At 45.3% G+C, this 19607-nt stretch overlaps 1 protein-coding gene across 1 annotated transcript in view; it reads left to right on the top strand.

The window, feature by feature from the left end:
* The first annotated feature begins 2249 nt into the window (after positions 1-2249).
* Positions 2250-19607, top strand: part of KIAA1210 — a 58343-nt gene continuing 40985 nt past the window's right edge. The window contains exon 1 of the mRNA XM_084869939.1: positions 2250-2422. Coding sequence (XP_084726065.1) covers positions 2388-2422 — 35 coding nt within the window. The 5' untranslated portion in view covers positions 2250-2387. The remainder of the gene's footprint in view (positions 2423-19607) is intronic.

The raw sequence follows: 19607 nt of genomic DNA on the forward strand, positions 1-19607 counted from the left end.
TTCCCCTTTCCCCTCCCCCTCCCCTTCCCTCTCCCCTTCCTTTTCCCTCTCCTTTCCACTCTGTTTAGAATCAATTAAGCGCCTGGCTTGGAGGCCTGGGTTGGGTGGGATCTGGTGGCTTGGGCTGCTCAGAGTGGAAATGAAGGGAGAGGGAGAGAGACATAAAAACATCGAGGATGAGAGAGAATCTTTGATAGGATGCCTCCTTCACATTCCTTAGTGGGGATCAAGCCTGCAACCCAGGCATGTGCCCTGACTTGGAATTGAACCCTGATCTGCTGGTTCATAGATTGACATTGAACCACTGAATCACACCAGGTACATGTGAAGATTTCTTGGCCGTGTAGAGTGGAAACCATTGATTGTCATGTCCTCATTTCTGCCTGTTCTGTGTTGGCAAGAGAAAGTGCCCAAATGAGCAAGATATTGCAGCAGAATGGTACTCCAGGAGTGAACAGAATAAGTGTTATTCATATTCAGGCTCATGTCAGCGGCTTACAGCAGGTTCCTCAGCTGGTGCCCTCTGGCCCTGGGGGAGGAGATAAGGCTGTGCCTCCAAGCAAGCAAAGCAAAAAGAGTTCACACCTGGATGGAAACAGTGATTAATTATTTTATTTTATTATTATTATTATTATTTTTTAGGTTGACAAAAGGAATGAGGAATTGGCAGGTTCTGCAAAAGTTTCTGGATTTTAATGGAAATGGCTAATTAGATTAAGAAAAGTTGAATGTTGCTTGTGATCATCTATTTGTGATTTTATTCTAAATTACATATTAAAAATCCTTAGGGCTATAGAAACCAAATAATAATAATAATAATAATAATAATAATAATATAAAATCAATTTTAAAATTGGTCTTTTCTAAGGACCCTCTGGGGTAGGCACCCCAGAAGTTATTCTTTGATTAAAACATAATTGCAAAAAACACACTAAATGGGTAAGCCACATATGAATAGAGAAATAACCCTACATTCTAGATAGAAATTTTAGCCACCGGTCAGGATTCAGTATCTACAATATAAATCCTTGGTCTACTCCTCCAATGAAATTCCAGAAACAGGGTGTTTGTTGCCTATCGCTCACTAAAGAAGGAAAGCAGGCCCTCTGCGGCAGACTGGCCAAGACGCTCCCCCTCCCCCTCCCGGAAGGGCCCCCAACCTGGCTTTTTCCCTTTTTATTCAAGGAAACAAGACTTAGGCCCTCAGATCAGGTCCAGTCCTGAGGTATTTAATGACTGCCCCCTACCCCCTGCCTTCCCTGGAGAAATCTTGGCTTTTTTAAACTCTTGATTTCTCTCAATAATTAAAAAGTGCCCCAAACCTGCATCTACATTTGTCTTGCTGTTCACATTCTCACTAGACACTTAAAAAACCACAATGTTGCAAATATCGGTGTCTCAGATGCTAGGGCGGGGGTGGCGGGTGGTGTAGGGCGGCTGGGGCTAGGGAAGATGCCCTATTGGCTCTTCCAGGCAGCCAGCATCATGCCACATTTTGTTTTCTCCCATCCTTTCAGTTTTCTGCAGACACAAAGTGATCAACATTATCTCTGGATCCATGCAATATCAGTCATGTTATAACTGAGATCCACTGTGTATACATGATCATTGATGGGGATTTTCATCTCAAGGGAATTCAAATTTTGTTCACAGCTTTAAGGACATTCTTGGTGGTTTTTATTTTGCTTTGTTTTATTTTATTTTATTTTCCCCTAAACTTGCTTAGGAAGTAAATCGTTTTCCTTGGGATTAAACAAAGCAATTTAGACGGGTCAAAAATAGTGCTCAGATTGAGGTAGGAATGCTTGCAGCCTAGCTATTTAAATTCCCTTTCGGGCTTTCCCTCCCCCCACTCCTTTGTCCCGCCCCCCCGCCTCCCCCCCCCCCCCCCAGCCTGCAGAATAAAAAATGCCTGAAAGCGACTAATTTACATTTGCTTCCCAAAGCTGTGGACTGTCCCTCTTTGCGGGGTAACAATCTCCACAAACTCTTCTGGGCTTTTTCCCCTCCAAACTCCTCCTCCCATTCGTTAGCCTGCAAGGATACAGAGATCCTAAGAAAGAGCATCTGGTGTTTTGCACTGAGGATACTGTGGTCGCGGGAAGTTGGAGGCAGGGGGAAAAGGGGAGTTAACTGTTCTACCCATGTAAGGAACAAGCCCAGCCCTCTTTGGACCTAGTTCAGAAGACAGAGAGAGGCCACGGAAAAGAAACTTCATCTGGCTGGTTGCTTCGGCAGGCTGGTCTGGAGCTGCGTGCGTGTGAGCGCTGAGCGTTCAGAGCTCCTCCAGCAAGCGTGACATCCCCATCGATTCGCCGGCAGTGCGGTTTCCTATAAACCCCAGCAGGCCAGGCTCCCGGCGGGCCGCCAGCTCCGTAGGAAGCACCATGGCTGGATTCTATGGGTGTCTGAAGATTCCAGAGTAAGTGGCGGGTGCTGTGAGGGCTCCAACCAGACTCCGCGGAGTGGAGGGTGGCAGAGCGGGCAGTGGGTGCATTGGTCTACTTGTCCAAGCGGGGCGCTACCCAGCAAGAGGGGCAGCTGGGACTCGTGGCTTGGAGGCAGGACTCTCCGGGAGGGTTCGTACAGGTGTGCATATGAGTGGGAAAGTGGCGGACTTGGGCTTCCAGAACTCAGTGACCAAGGAAGCCTTGCAGGGAGGCTGGACGCCAAGCAGTTCCTGACTTTCAGGCTTTCTCCTTCCTGCCGCTAGCCCTACCTGCTCACCTGTGTCCCAGCAAAAGAGGGACCGGGCTGGGGCGTCTTCCCAAAGCTATTGCGGTTGTTGATTAATTTACTTGCCAAGGCAAGGAGAGAGGCACCAAAGGCAAAATTTAGTTGAGGCTCAGTGGCTGACGTGAAAATACCCAGTTATTCCTGAGGTTTCCTTTACTGTGCATCGTGTTGCCCGACCTCTTGGTGCAAGGGTACTTTGTGATACCTCTTTGATCTTCCCTGAGTTTGTAAGGAATGACTCAAGGGTCTGAGAAGGGAGAGTTGCACAGAGGAGGAAAATGTTTTTATAACCAGATGGGCAAGGGAAAAGAGACTGGGGCAAAGATATAGGTTCCTAGCCCATGTATCACACAAACCTGGATTTTATAAAGCTAATTTCATTGACTAGTAACACTATGGAAACAACGTTTTCAGCAATAATTCAGTTAAATGATGTGTTTCAGTTACACCAAAACACTTTGTTATTGCACCAGTCAGCATCCAGTGTGACTGAAAATAAAGATATAAAGGGGGGGGAGGGGGACGCTGAGGGCAAGAAACGGGAGAGAGGAGAGCACAGAGGAGAGGGGGGTGAAAAGAGGGAGGAGAATTTGAATGAGTGGAGAAAAGCACTCATTCAAATTTTTTGAGTTGTCTTAATTTTTTAAGTGTGTTCCAAGCTATACAATGTGCATTTATTTGTGTGGTGTTAGGTCCTCCTCTCTGAGCTTTTTCCAGGGCTCCAGGAGGTAGTGGGAGAGGAAGACCGGAAGGGAAATCCTACTGCTCAGATATTCATTGCTCCCCATGCAAGCCCAAAGGGGGGTTCCTAGAATCTCAATGTAGCCAAATCAGGAGGATTGCACCCTTTCAAGGAAACCCAGTAGGCCTTGAAAGTTGAATTTGGGTGGAAACACAGAATAGGGTCACAGTTTCCTCTCCAGATCACAATTGTATTCTAAAAGTTATATATAAATATATACATTATTATATGAGTTGGAGATGTTTGACCAGTGGTGCAAATGAGTACCATTCCCTTAACCACAGAGGATATGTTTTAAGACCCCAGTGAATGCCTGAAACTTAGCATAGTACTGAACCCTATATACTCTATGTTTTTCCCTTTGCATACACACCTATGATAAAGTTTAATTTATAATGGGCACAGTAATAGATTAACACCAAAAACTAAAACAGAACAACTGCAACAATATACTGTATTAAAAGTAATGTGTTGTTTGAGGACTATTATTAATTAAAATACAAGTTATTTGAACACAACCATGACAGTCAATCTGATAACCAAGGTGGATGAGTGACTAATGGGCAGATTGTATATGCAGCTTGGATATACTGGACAAAAAGATGATCCCAGGTAGGACAAAGCAGAACAACACAAGATTGTATTATGGTACTGAGAATGGCGAGCAATTTAAAACTTATGAATTGTTTATTTCTGGAATTTTCCATTGAATATTTTCAGACCACAGTTCATTTTAAGGGTGGTAAAACTGGACCTCAAAGATGTTAAGTGATTCTGTGTAGGTCACACAGTCAATGATAATTCCAAGATTAGAATCTCAAGTACCCTGCCTTTCAGTGTAGAGCTGTACAACCTGGGATAAAGGAAAGATCATCCTCTGAGCAAAGGACCAAGAGCCTGCATCATAGAATACTGTGGCTGGGACTGCTGCAGACTTGGCATCAGCTCAAGACAAGATAGTGAGCTAGGGCGGCTTTGCTTTTGGCTACCTTAAAATCTCCTTTTATAACCCCTTTCCCATTTCAGAACTCTTTCCACTCCAGATGTTCTTGGCCTGCACCTGACCCTTTCCTTCAAGCCTGTCTTCTCAAGCTCCTAGGCTAACACATTGCCATCCTGTGGTCCTGTTACTGACCTATGATGATAGGTCAGAGGGCATGGACGGATTACTCCTGAAAATGTGCGTTTCAATAGGACCTGAATGCTTTTGTGTCACTCTGATGCTTAGTGGTCATCTGCAGCAGCTTGCTAGGTTGGTGAGCTCTTCACATCATGCAGTCAGTTTTTCCCACTCTAAGAACAGGATGGATTCAGGAAGTTGAGGCTGAGCACTTCTGCCCACAGGCACCTGACACCTTACCAGGGAAGAACTAATGATGATCCAGCCTGAACCCCTCGGTTGCAAATCTTCCCTGATGCACCCCTCCTCCCCCCAAAAATCAGTGTGGCCTGCTAGTTGAGATTAGAGGCCACAAATACTGACCTTTTTTTTTTTACAGTTGCTGGTGCTCAAGGGGCCCATGCATTCTTTCTTGGCCTTGGTAACCCCTAGTTCCCAGATGTCAGAGGATCTCCAACCCTACAGTATCATAACCTTATCTGCAACCTGTTCTTCTGAACCCGAGACCTACCTGTACCCAGGGAGCAATGATGAACATGAATCCTAACCCTATGTGAGCTTGACGTTATGGAAGGCAAATAGAGGCTAGCAGAAAGCACCAGAAATACGTACTGTAGCTGCATATACTCAACCTACTAGCTCAGACCCAACTTCCACTCCTCACTGTAATTAAGAGCATTTAATGTGGTCATTAGAGATCCCTATTGCACTTTGCTTCCTTTTCTTCTTCTCACCTTCCATGTTCCCCCCCCCCCCACCCCCCGATTTTAGTTTTAGAAGAAAGGTTGTTAACTCCAGTTTCCTGGCCAGGGGCTCAGAATGGTTATTCCATTTTGCTAACCTGCACTCACCCTGTGGCATCTGTTCGAAGTACTTTCTTTTTCATTAGAACACACAGGAGAGCAGATGGAGTGGCAGGTGTACCCAGGTCCCCAGCCTCACCCTTTGCCTGGGGTAGGGTAGGAGTTTGGGAAGGCCCGCCATTGGGAACGTTCTTGAATAAACTACTTATCAGTTTACCAAAACTTTGTCTCTTTTGACGATAACATAGTTAAAATATTTAACTCCGTAAAAATTCATTTAGGGGGAGTGGTTTTAAGATCTTTTGGAGATTTCTCTGAAGATGTAGTTGACAGGTTTCATTTGAAAAAGTGTGCCTTATGTTTAGTTTTCTTGGGAATATATTAAAATGTGGAAAGGTATATGATTTCATCAGCAATCAAAATTTCAGCATTTTATATGGGAATGTTTCCACTAGTTTCTCTTGAATCCTTTAAAAGCTCTTTTTCTGTTGGATCAAGCAGTTTTGGGATTCTTTTCCCAATCTATGAAGTAGGGTTAGGGTTTAGGGTTAGTAACAAAAAATTTTTTGTTTTGTTATTTCTGGAAATTACTAGCTGAAATATAGTATGTGATTTAGTCGCTCCTGTCATTTATTAATTTATTTTCTGTGCTAACATTCAATAAACCAATTCATTTTTATCCTTCACAATTTCATAGTTATAATTAATGGATAGGAAGTTTGGGCAGCTAATTGTACACTACATTAGAGTAATCCTAATTAGTATCTTCACTCTCATTTTGCTGCTTTAAATTTTATTTAATTGGTTTTTTTACAGAGAGGAAAGGAGAGAGTGAAACATCAATTTGTTGTTCTACTTATTAATGCACTCATTATTTGATTCTTGTATGTATCCTGATCTAAGATCACACCTGTAAACTTGGCATATCGGGATAACACTAACCAACTGAGCAACCTAGCCTGGGCCTCATTCTGCTGCTTTATTTTATTTATTTACTCATTTTTTTCATTTGCTTTAAAAAAATGTTATCTTTATTATTGAGAGTATTACAAATATCCCACACTTTTCCCCATTGCCCCCTCCATCTGGTTCCACGCCCCCACCCAACCCAGGGAAGAACTAACGATGGGAAAAAGACACACTATTGTCTGTGTTCATGGGCTATTCATATATGCATATACATTCTTTGGTTAATATTGCTTTATTTAAAAAAATTTTTTTTGACTGCAGAAACTATATATATAACTTTTAAAAATATATGTTTTTATTGATTTCAGAGAGGAAGAGAGAGAGATAGAAATATCAATGATGAGAGAGAATAATTATTTGGCTGCCTCCTGCACATCCTCTACTGGGGATTGAGCCCACAACCTGGGGATGTGCCCTTGACTGGAATCAAAACTGTGATCTTTCATTCCATAGACCGACGCTCTATCCACTGAGCCAAGTAATCTAGGGCAAAATTATCATTTTTTAAATGTTGATTTTAGAGAGAGGAAGGGAGAGACAGAAACACCTATCGAACCTGCAACCTGAGTATGTGCCCTGACAGAATTGAATCCATTGCCTTTGGATGTAGGGGATGACACTCCAACAAACTGAATCACACTGGCCAGGGTTCATTCTGCTGCTTTAAATGGTTTTTACTCTTTCATGAAATCTTCAATAGCTATTAAAACCACCCATTGAATGCAAATTGCTGTAAACTAGGATTCACTGAAAGAAATGAAGACCAAGTTTAGGCAGTGAAATGATTTGCTGTTTGATTACTTCAAGTACATAAGCTAACCTTAACCCAGAGGTTTTCAGCAGGAGTGTGGGACTTTTGGCAATGTCTGCAGACATTTTGACATAGCACAAAACTAGATGGAAAGTGTGCTACTGACATCTAGTGGGTAGAAGCCAGGGATGCTGCTCCACATGCAGGCTCTTCTAACAATAAACAGGAAGAGCCCTCTGCAACAAAAATTGTCCAGCCCCATATGCCAATTGTGTCAAGACTGAGAAACTCTGCCTTAAACTAAGAACACTTTATTAAAGTAGAAGTCTGAGGAGGACCACCAGTGTTTTGATCAGCACTATTCAATGGAAATTTGTGTTGATGGAAGTTTCTGTGGTTTTCTCTATCTGTGCTGTTCAATACAAGAACCACATAGCCATGTGTGGCTATTGAATACTTGCAGTGTGGCTAGTATAACTGAGGAGCTGGCTTAAAATTTTTATTTTATACTTACTCGAAGATATGTTTCTTTGTTTTAGAGAAAGAAGGAGGGAAGGAGGGAGGGAGGGGAGCAGTTAGACATCAATCAGGCTGGCAGGGGAGTGGTTAGGTGGTGATTAGGCTGGCAGGCAGAAACAGTTAGGGGCAATCAGGAGGGCAGGCAGGCGAGCAGTTGGGAGCCATCAGTCCTGGATTGTGAGAGGAATGTTCAGCTACCCTAAATGGGCAGTGGGACATCCCTCGAGGGGTCCCAGATTGGAGAGGGTGCAGGCTGGGCTGAGGGACACCCCCTGCCCCCGTGTACAAATTTCATGCACTGGGCCTATATAATAAAAGGCTAATCTGCAAATCTACCAAACAGCAAACAACCGGTTGCTATGATGCTCACTGACCACCAGGGGGCAGACACTCAATGCAGGAGCTGCCCCCTGGTGATCAGTGCACTCCCACAGGGGGAGTCCCACTCAACTAGAAGCTGGGCTCGTGGCTGGCAAGTGCAGCAGCAGTGGCAGGAACCTCTCCCGCCTCCACGTTAGCACTAAGGATGTCCAACTGCCGGCTTAGGCCCACTTCCCATGGGCTTAAGCCATCAGTCGGGCATCCCTTGAGGGCTCCTGCACTGTGAGAGGGCACAGGCTGGGCTGAGGGACCCCTGAGTGCATGAATTTTGTGCACCAGGCCTCTAGTAATAATAATAATAAGAAGAATATTGCCACTTCCCTAAATGTCTACATCACAGAATTGTTGGGAGAATCAAATGGCTGCAGAGGAGCTTTGAAGAGGCCAAAGCTCTCTGTAAGTGTAAAGTTTATGTTACAAGTTGGCACACAGGAGTGTATTTTGCATTTATTTAGATTCAGTGCAAAAGTTCTGTCTTAGCCGAAACCGGTTTGGCTCAGTGGTAGAGCGTCGGTCTGCGGACTGAAAGGTCCCAGGTTCGATTCCGGTCAAGGGCATGTACCTGAGTTGCGGGCACATCCCCAGCAGGGGGTGTGCAAGAGGCAGCTGGTGGATGTTTCTCTCTCATCGATGTTTCTATCTCTCTATATCTCTCCCTTCCTCTCTGTAAAAAATCAATAAAATATGTTTAAAAAAAAAAAGTTCTGTCTTAGTAGTATTGTCTTACATTCAAAATAAGAGTGCCTGAATTGGGAGGTTGTATTAAAGAGCAGCAGGAAGTCAATAGCTCTTCAATGTCAGGCCCACCTCTGTTTATCATCCAGCCAGTAGTGTTACAGGAGAGCCCACGCACCACTTTAAAGATGCATGGAAGCTTGGCATTTGGGGTTGGGAAACCAGAGCAGTGTATGGCCCAGCCTGGCTCCCAGGCTGCTAATGAAGGAGCAAGGCATTTGGCCCACTGGGAGGGAAGAGGACCCCTCCTAGTGTGCTATCAAAGGTCATACTGCCCAAGGGCTCAGCCACTCAGCATAGTGTTTGGCCTCAGAGATACACATGTACACACCCTGAAACTATTAGGCACCAAGTAATGGAAAGAGCACGGGGCTTTGGAGTCAGACATAGGTTTGAGTCCTCACAATGCTACTTACTAGTTGTGTGGCCGTGGGCAAATGCCTTCATCTGAGCCTTTGTTGTCTCATCTGTTAAATGGAGATAATGATTCCTACCTCAGAGGGTTGTCACAAGGCTTAAGTCAAGTAACTGACTAGGACATAGGCTGCTAAACGTGAGTTCCTTGCCACCAAATGCCAATAAACAAAGAGCAACTTTTAACCAATTAATTAGTCATAATCCTATTTCTGTTTCTCTGGGATGGAAAAAGTAAATGAAAGTTTCTGCTGATGGTATGGGAAAACCATATACTAGTAATTCTTTCTTGAGAAGAGAAAAGGGGGGAAAAGGTTCTCCTTGCTGTGTCACTATCATGTCTAGAAGCAGTCTGAACTATTTATGGATAGACTAGGTTGGAAGATAAAGCACAGGGTTCTGTGTTAGTCACAAATACAGTGTTGTTGTTTTTTTTAAGTATATTTTCATTGATTTCAAAAGGAAGGGAGAGGGGATGGCTGGGTAGAGAATGGATAACTGGAGAAAGTCTCATCCCCTACTTTTGAGAAAGCTATAAAGAGTAGGGAACATAGTACATTAATACCAGGGGAGAGTAGTAATGGTAATAGCTAACTTGTATTGAGTGCTTCCTATGTGTTATACTGCATGCCAATAGCTTTATATAAGTTAGTTCACAAAATTGTGAGAGCAGGGCCCTTCTCTTTTTTGAGCACTATTCTGATCTCTTAGCACATAGCAGTTACTCCACAAATACATATTAAGTGAATGAATCTTCACATTTAGCCTATGTTGGAGGAACTACCCTTAGCTCCACTTAATAGGTAAGGAAATTTAGGATTTGAACAATTCAGTGACTTGCCCAAGATCACAGGCTAGTAATTGACAAAAGACAGGAGTTAAACCTAGATTTGTCCAGCTCATAACCTAACCATTTTGTAACCATGTTTCATCCTCAGAAGGTCAAAATGACATGATATTGTGACATTCATACCATCTTCATCCTTGGGAGAAGGAAGGAGGTTCATTTTGTGGATAAGGAAACTAAAGCATAAAGAAATCATATGTCCCTAGCTGGTTTGCTCAGTGGATAGAGCGTCAGCATGTGGACTGAAGGGTCCTGAGTTTGATTCAAGTCAAAGCACATGCCCAGGTTCGATCGTTAGTGTGGGACGTGCAGGATGCAGACAATCTGTGATTCTCTCTCTCTCTCTCTCTCTTTTAAAGTATATTTTATTGATTTTTTACAGAGAGGAAGAGAGAGAGGTAGAGAGCTAGAAACGTCGATGAGAGAGAAATATTGACCAGCTGCCTCTTGCACACCCTCTACCGGGGATGTGCCCTCAACCAATGTACATGCCCTTGACCGGAATTGAACCTGGGACCTTTCAGTCTGCAGACCGACGCTCTACCACTGAGCCAAACCGGTTTTGGCTGATTCTCTTTTATTATTGATGTTTCTATCTCTCTCTCTCTCCATCTCCCTTCCTCTCTGAAATCAATAAAAATATATTTAGATATAAAAAAGAAATCATATGAGTTGTCCAAGGTCACATAGCTTGTAATTATCTTCATTGGCTAGATGTTCTAGTCTTCAGAAGACTCCAAGGCTAAATGAGAAAAAATTAACAAAGGGCCCCATATTGTTAAAACGGCTTCCTTGAATTTCTTTGATAGCAGAAACATAAACTATTTTACTCATCTAGCCTGAACATTTGGAACTGTATTCCTTATTACAAACACAACAAATTATAACAACATAGTTCAGTTATTTACGATAGCACATAAGGGAGATGTTCAAAATGAGGAATGGAAAAAAAGAGAAGAAAAAGAAGAGATACAAATATGGGAAAGTCTAGATATAGATTTATTAAAAAGTAACAAATGTAGGCACTGTTATTTCAGAAAAGATTGCTACTAAAAACTGTAAAGTCATTTTGTACTTCTATATCAACAAGGTCATTATGTCCTATTTCTCATCCTGGGAACTTCATGAGCCAAGGGACCAGTCTATCTGAAGCTGTGGATTATGTTACTAACTTTTCCTTATTGTATTTAGATTTCCCCTTTCTATAAGCCCAACTGTCCTGGGAAAATGAAGAGGAAATTAAGTCAAAGGGAGACTTCTGAGATCCCCAGGGGTTGGAGAAAGGAAAAAGTCCTGGGAGCCCAGGCACATCTACCTGCCCACATTCTGAGTAGAGCCCAGTAGATAAGGCAGGAGAAGTCTACTTTCCCAAATTTGCATAAAGCATAATGTCTACATTAGTTCACTATTCGTTTATGATTGTTGGACAGTCTCCAGAAGCCCTTTAAGGGAAGCAGGTGTGAAAAATATCCCCACTAAACCTCCATCACCTATTTTGAAGGACATAATTTTACTTTTCCATGTGAGGAATGTTTATTTCTTCTGTGCTTGTGGTTTCAGAAGCCAAATATCAGTGATCCAAAAGGCTTTACTTGATTAAGAAATGCCTGTTTGCTTATTCAGAGTTAGAGGAGGAAGGAAAATCTCTGGGATGAGGTATTTTAGTTTTCTGTTAGAGATGAACTCCTGATTTGAAGATTAAAAAAATAATTTGCCATTGAAAGGGAAGAGAAAATTAGTGGGGAATTTTAAGTAAAATCTCCAGAAATCCTGTGCATTTCTTAAGTGGGAAAAATAGCTTAGGTTTCTAAACCATCTGAAAGTAGAAGAGTTTTCTAAAAATACTGGCAGGTTTCTGAAGGGCTGCTCCGAAGGTTGGTCCCCTGTTGGCCAACTCAAGCAGGGCTTGTAGTACGCCTCTGAAAAGCCTGGCCTCTCTGGGAATGAACTGAGAACTTTTAAAGATTGCCTGTGACTCACAGAATCCTAGAACGTCTGGACTAAAGGGATACTTGGGCTCCAAGTATAGTTCAATCCCTGAGGCTTAAAGAAAGGACTTCGTGTGTCTGAGGCCTCACAGCTAATTAATAGCAGAACAGGGGTGTCAAGTCTCCAAAAGTTGAATTGGTCCCATTGAAGGCTCAAGTCTGAGATGTTTATTAAAAACACACAACATCTTCTTCTGTGATCACAATCCTCTTTAGATATCAATCAAGTTCCTTTTTCTTTATCACCCTTGCCCTGTCACCCATTTTTTAATTTCCCCAACACATTCTTATGAAAAATTTCAAATATATAGAAAAGTTTAAAGAGTTATATATTATACAATGTTGTTGTACAATTGTACATTGAACACTCGTAACTCACTATTTATTTATTGATTGATTTTTAATATATTTTTTTATTGATTTTGGGGAGGAAGGGAGAGGAGAGAGAGAGAAACATCAGCGATGAGAGAGAATCATTGATTGGCTGCCTCCTGCACACCCCGTACTGGGGATCAAGCCTGCAACCTGAGCATGTTCCCTTGACCAGAATCAAACCTGGAACTGTTTAGTCCACAGGCTGACGCTCTATCCACTGAGCCAAACCAGCTAGGGCATAACCCATCATTTAATTTAAACAATTCAAATATAGTTTCAGACACTTATAGGCTTCACATACATATAAACTGAAATTTAATATTTTTCAATTTTTCAATTACAGTTCACTTCTGATATTATTTTGTATTAGAGGCATGGTGCACCAAATTTGTGCACAGATGGGGTCCCTCTGCCTGGCTGATGATTGGGGCCTATCAGGGCCATCTTATCTAGTCCTGGTGACCAGGGAGGGACTGCAGGAGGGACCACAGGAGGGCTCTAGGGCATGTCCAGCCCAGTCTCACCCAGTCCTGATCGGCTGGACTCCCACAGCAAGCTAACCTACCCATTGGAGCATCTGCCCCCTGGTGGTCAGTGCACATCATAATGACCAGTCAGTCAACTGCTCAATCAGACACTTAACATATTAGGCTTTTATATGTATAGAGTTTAACTCATAGCGTGGAATGCTCAGCATGCACTTTCCCTCCAATCCCTGGTCTTGGAGACCTCATGTCTTTCCAAGGCTCTGCTCACCTTCTTCAGCTGCCACATGAAGTAAATTGCATTGTGTGTATGGAAACCCATTTGCAGGGTCCATGGGTGTGCCTTTACTTCACTACAGTTCTGATTACCCCAACATAAAGAGAGACACCCAAATTATCAAGTAACACCATCGTGGTAAGACCCCCTGCTTAGCCTACTGAAGCAGTTTTAGATAGGCCTTGGGTCACCCTAGCTGGTTTGGCTCAGTGCATACAGCCATGACCTGTGGACTGAAGGGTCCTGGGTTCGATTCTGGTCAAGGGCACATTCCTGGGTTGTGGGCTCAATCCTCAGTAGGGGTCATTCAGGAAGCAGCAGATTGATTCTCTCTCATCATTGATGTTTCTACCTCTCCCTTTGCCTTCCTCTCTGAAATCAATAAAAATATATTAACAAAAATAAAAATAAGTAGGCCATGAATCAAACATCACTGATCTCCATCCATCCAGTCCCCTCACACCCTCTTTTTTCTTTTCCCCCTCTCCCCCTACACACACACTCTGCTGGGGTCTGCAAAATGGGGTCAGGATTTCTATTTCAACCAAGGGTGATGCTTCCACAGGGCCCTCCTTCCCACCCATCTCTGTCCCCAGTCCTGTAGGGCCTCTTCCTCCCTCCCTCCCTCCCTCCATCTAACTTGGTGGGCCCTGCTCTGCCCCATCCTCCTACGACCTCCTGTCTGCAGCTTCCCTCTTTCTCTTCTGGAGGTGGAGCTCCCCAAATGCTGTGTGTATGGGGGGGCAGGATAGGGGGTAGGGCAGTGAGGGATGATCCCAGGCGGGGCCTTGGAAGACAGTTTGGATGAAGGGTCATGGGGAGGAGGAGGGAGGGACGTGGAGTCTGTCCTGTGTGGAGAGGCACCAGGTTCCTCGGCTGCCCCCACCCAGCAGCTTTTCTAGGCCCCTGCGCAAATGTCACCCTCCACCCCTAGCTGCCACCCACTTTCTTTCAAGATTTGGACATGGTTTCTTAGACTCAGTCCTGTCTCCCCCCCACCCCCCACCCCCGCCTCTCTGCTGAGTCCTGGGAGCCTGAGGTCATTCCTTGGCCTCTGGCAGGCGTGCCTGGCCTGTTCCCCTGTAATGGTGCTACCCACTATCCTGGAGTAGTTAGTGAAACTTAACAAATAAAAAGAAGCAGCTCTGTAGATTATAAATTGCCCACTGAAAACGCCACAGGCTGCAGAGGACTGCACAGTCCACAGCTCTCAGATCACTGTAGCAGCCTCTTGTGCCACCCAGTCCCTCCTGGCTCCCACTCCCACCCACCTCTGCCCAGGGCTCCGGCCAAACCCTGGGAGCTTCCTGATGGCTCCCTCCTCACACCTCACTTTCTAGTCCAGCCCACTATTGCCCACAGCAAGCTAACCTATTGGTTAGAGAGTCTGTCCCCTGGTGGTCAGTGTGTGTCAGAGCGACATGGTTGAGAGATTGAACTCCTAGTGGAACTCAGGTTGAGGGGGAAATCTGCATATTAGGCTTTTATCATATAAGACTAGAGGCCTGGTGCATGAACTCTTGCACCAGTGGGGTCCCTAGGCCTGGCCAGTGATCAGGGCCAATCAGGGCCAGGCCAATCAGAGCCATGCCAGAGAGGAGGCAACAGTCGCTGGGCCAGGAGTAGAAGGAATAGATGCCAGACACCAGTGTTGCCATTGGCACCTGCCACCACACAGTTCCCTGCCTCTCCCCTGCCTCCTGCCCTTGCCTCAGTGCTGCCACTGTGGCGGGCAGGAGGTGGGCCAATTGGGGCCCACCAGCCAGGGGTAGGGACAGGGCACGGGAGGTTGGCCGCCAGCCCCGAGAAGGGAGCTGGCCCTTGGTCCCCTGGGAAAGGGGCTGTGTCTGTCACCACCCATCCCAGTTCCCTGTCCCAGCCCAGGGCCAAAGGCCCCGGTAAGGTTGAGAGAGAAGGTAATGGTCACTGGGCCAGGCATAGAAGTAAGGGATGCTGGACATCAATGTTAATGCTCTGCAACCACGTGGTTTCCCACCTCCCCCTCTCCTCCTTCCTTCACTGCCATGCCACCACTGCGGTGGGAGGGCAGTGGGCCGACTGGGGCCTGCCGGCCGGGGGGAGGGATGGACCACAGGAGGTTGGTCACCAGGCCCAAGGAGGGAGCCAGCCCTCGACTCCCCTGGGAAAGGGGCCATGTCCACTGCCACCCATCCTTGGTTCCCCATCCTAGCCCAGGGACAGGTCCCAATCAGGCAATTGGGGACTTCCGGTCCGAGGGGGGTGTGAAACGGCCATGTCCACTGCCACCCATCCTTGGTTCCCCATCCTAGCCCAGGGACAGGTCCCAATCAGGCAATTGGGGACTTCCGGTCCGGGGGGAAGGGGGAACCACAGGAAGTTGGCCAGTCGGGGGATGCTGGCTGTGGGAGTGCACTGACCACCAGGGGGCAGCTCCTGCATTGAGCATCTGCCCCCTGGTGGTCAGTGTGCTTCATAGTGACCAGTGGTTCTGGTCATTCCTATAGCTTAGGCTTTTATTTATATAGATTGGTTTCAGGTGAACAGCATAAACTTTCCAAACTGTGCCCCCTGATATTTCCAGTATCCATCAAATCACCAGTCTGCTGTTCACTGTATCTATGAGTCTTTTTCTGTTTTGTCAGTTCATTTATTTTGTTCTTTAGATTCCACACATAAGTGAAATCATATGGTATTTGTCTTTCTCTGACTGATTTATTTCACTTAGCATACCTTCTAGGTCCATCTGTGTTGTCATAGTGGTAAGAGTTCGTTAATTTTTAAAAGCTAAATATGTTCTTTTTAATTTATTTTAGAGAAAGGAACGGAGAGGAAGAGAGAAATAGAAACATCAATGTTGAGAAGCATTGATCAGTTGCCTCATGCACTCCTTCTACTGGGGATTGAGCCCACAACATCTATCTATCTATCTATCTATCTATCTATCTATCTATCTATCATCTATCTATCTAAAGCCCAGTGCACGAAATTCGTGCAGAGGGGTGTGTGTCCCTCAGCCTGGCCTGCACCCTCGCCAATCTGGGACCCTTCAAATTTTGAAGTTCAAAGGATGTCCTACTGCCAGTTTATAGGGATCGGCACTAAACCGGCAGTCCGACATCCCTCTCGCAACCCAGGACTGCTGGCTCCTGACTGCTCACCTGCCTGCCTGCTTGCCTGATTACCCCTAACCACTCTGCCTGCTGGCCTGCTTGCCCCCACCTGCCCCCCCTCCAGGCTGATCACTCCCAATTGCCCCCTGTGCCAGTGAGCTTGCCCCCAACTGCCTCTCTTGCTTGCCTGCTCACCCATAACTGCCTCCACCCCACTGCTGGCCTGCTTGCCCCCACATTCCCTCCCCACTGGTCTGCTCTCCCCTAACTGGCCCCAGGTTGGCCCTCTCACTCCAAACTGCCCCTCCCCTGCTGACTTGATCACCCCCAACTGACCCCCATTAATGACCTGCTTGCCCCCAACTGGCCCCCCTGCTGGTCTGCTCACCCCTAACTGCCCCCCCCCAGCCTGATCACCCCCAACAATCCCCCCCCCCAATCGGCTTGATCACCCACAACTGCCAACCCATCCTGGCCTGATCATCCACAACTGCCCTCTTCTCTTTGCCTCTAACCTCCTCTACCTCAGCCCCACCACCATGGCTTTGTCCAGAAGAACGTCTGAAAGGTCTCTCAGTCTAATTAGCACATTACCCTTTTATTAGTATAGATAGAGGTCTGGCGCTCGGGTGGGGGCCTGCTGGTTTGCCCTGAAGGGTGTCCTGGATCAGAGTGGGGGTTCCCTTGGGGTATGGGGCAGCCTGGCTGATGGCTGTTTGCAGGCTGGCCAAGCCCCCCAGCGGGGACCCTCACCCCATGGGGATGTGGCTAGCGTGGGCAAGGGACCTTTTTCCTTTCTTCTTTTTTTCCAGTGCCTTCTTGAGTGGAGGCCAGGGCCAGCTGGAAGCAGGTATCTGGGATTTATGTATCTTCTACAATTGAAACTTTGTAGCCTTGAGCGGAGGCCAGGGCCTGCCAGGGTGGGCAGGAAGCTTGGGTTCCTCCATTGCCCAGGGCAACCCAAGCCTCCTCTCACTCCAGCTCTGTGGCCACCATCTTCTTTGTTGGGTTAATTTGCATACTCTCTCCTGATTGGCTGGTGGGTGTAGTGGAGTGATGGTTAATATGCATGTTTCAGATATATATATACACACACACACACATATATATATATATATATATATATATATATATATATATATATACACACACACACACACACACACACACACACAATAACACGCCACTGTTTTTTATCCACTTGTCTGTTAATGGACATTTGGATTGCTTCCTGCGATACATTTCTTATGGCTTCCCATTTCAGCTTCAATGTTCCAGACATTCCCAGTACCCAACATTACTTACAACAGGGTTTTCTTAAAGCATGGTGTCTGAACTCTACCTCAGAATCACCTGGAGGCTTATGAAACATGCAGATCTATGGGCCCCACCCCCCAATGAAGAATCAGAATCCCCAGGGGTGAGGACAGGATGTTGACTTACAGCCTTCCTTCTCACCCATTTCTCATGCCATTGTCCATCCATATCTATAGCAGTAGTAGTTTTTTTTTTTTTTTAATAAACACACCTATTATTGCCCAGTCAACATTTCTCAGTGGTTGGGTGTCGACCTATGAACCAGGAGGTCACAGTTCAATTCCCAGTCAGGGCACATGCCTGGGTTGCAGGCTTGATCCTCAGTAGGGGCTACACAGGTGGCAACCGATAAATGACTCTCTCTCTCTCTTCATTGATATTTCTACCAGTATCTCTCCCTCTTCCTTGTTCTTCGAAATGAATAAAAACATATTTTTTAAAACCCTATTATTTATTGAGCACTTAGTTTGTATCAGGCACTTTGCTATTTTTCATACTTGTCTCACTTATTCCTCAGATGCTGGATGTGTACTTCCTACCCACTCTTAAATGGACAACAGAGCAATATTCAGCCAGGGTAAGGGGCCAGTCACCTCCCATCCTCAGTCAAGTTCTCCTCCTGGATTCTACTCCCAGGGTGGCATTTTCTTTCCCTAGGCCATTCTGAATAGATTTCTACTCTCCTGATTCTCACTGCCACTTTTCTTTTCCCCTTGAGGTGCTGACTCTAGTGGGAAGAGTTTTGCATATGTCATTTACTCCTTCAAAGGGACAATCCTATTTATCTTCCTGCAAAGAAATGATGTGGTTTGAATGCAGATGAGTGTGAGAATGATTTGAGCACTGTGTGTTGTGATCCTTTCCGTTTCTAGGCCTGAGGTGAACATGGGAGGATGGTACCAGGAATCTTCTTCCTGCCCTTGGCTACCTGGGCCTTTATCCCCTTCATCCCCATTATCCATATTCCAGCCTTGCCCAGTTCCAGGCCCTCCTCTTTCTCCATCCTTTTGCTCTCCTGTCTAACCCTAGGCTCTGGGGCACTCCATTTTCCAAGACATTGCTATGTGATGTTCCTTGCTTTGGAGCCTCCTTCCCGTGTCCTTCTCCAGGAGCTTATTTTCTAGACAATGGATCAAAGAGCAATAAGAGTCAGGTGTGAGAGCAGACTTGAATTTGGACAAAAGGGATGTGAGTCAGGTGCCACTCATTCCTCATTGCTTCAAGAACATCATTACAGGTCAGAGTCCTCAGGTTCTTCCTGGTCACCCAGGATTTGTGACTATCATCTGCCCTCTCTGCCTCATCCTCAACTCACCTATGCTGATTCTCAGTGCCTCAGTCCTCAAGCTGTCAACAAATTTCTTACCTAGCAAATGGCTCATCTTAAGGCGGGTTTCCTCTACCAGGCCTTTCATTATTACTTTATACCCAATAGTTCCTTTTGCTGCTTTAAATGAGGCCACTCAAAAAAACACACTCTAGGACCTCCTGTGGCTAGACTACCTCCTCTTCCCCAATTCTCCCATCTGCTGTTCCCTTCCACTCTCACCTTCCCTTGTTCTTTGACCTCATTTACATCTAGGTCTCAGCTTTCTAGCCTTGCTTTACCACTCCCTGACCAACTTGGCTTTGCAATGTATTTTGTTTTTACAATGTATTTTGGACACACTTCTCTAGTTAACATTTGCCCTCTTCCTTATTTCTGTCCTCTGGCCCCCTGTACCATATATGCAAAAAACACACTCCAGTTTCCTGTTCTATAACCCTTGTGGCCTATAGGCCCCATCCAAATACAATTTTCATGTGCATTATTATTAACTTTGTCATTAAGGAGTGGGTAATTTTAGTGTAACACTTATGGGCTCTGGAGTCAAACTGTCTTGCTTCAAATCCTGTCTTCACCATGTACTTCTGTGTGACCCTGTGCAGTGATTTAGCTTTGTACTTTTCTCATCTACAAAATGTTGTGTGTGTGGGTGTAATAACAAATAGTGTCTACCTAGGAGGATTGTTCTGAGGATTACGTAAGATGATATATGCAAAATACTTCAAACAG

Source organism: Pipistrellus hanaki (genome assembly GCF_964339955.1).
Source record: "Pipistrellus hanaki genome assembly, chromosome: X".
Classification (NCBI taxonomy): domain Eukaryota; kingdom Metazoa; phylum Chordata; class Mammalia; order Chiroptera; family Vespertilionidae; genus Pipistrellus; species Pipistrellus hanaki.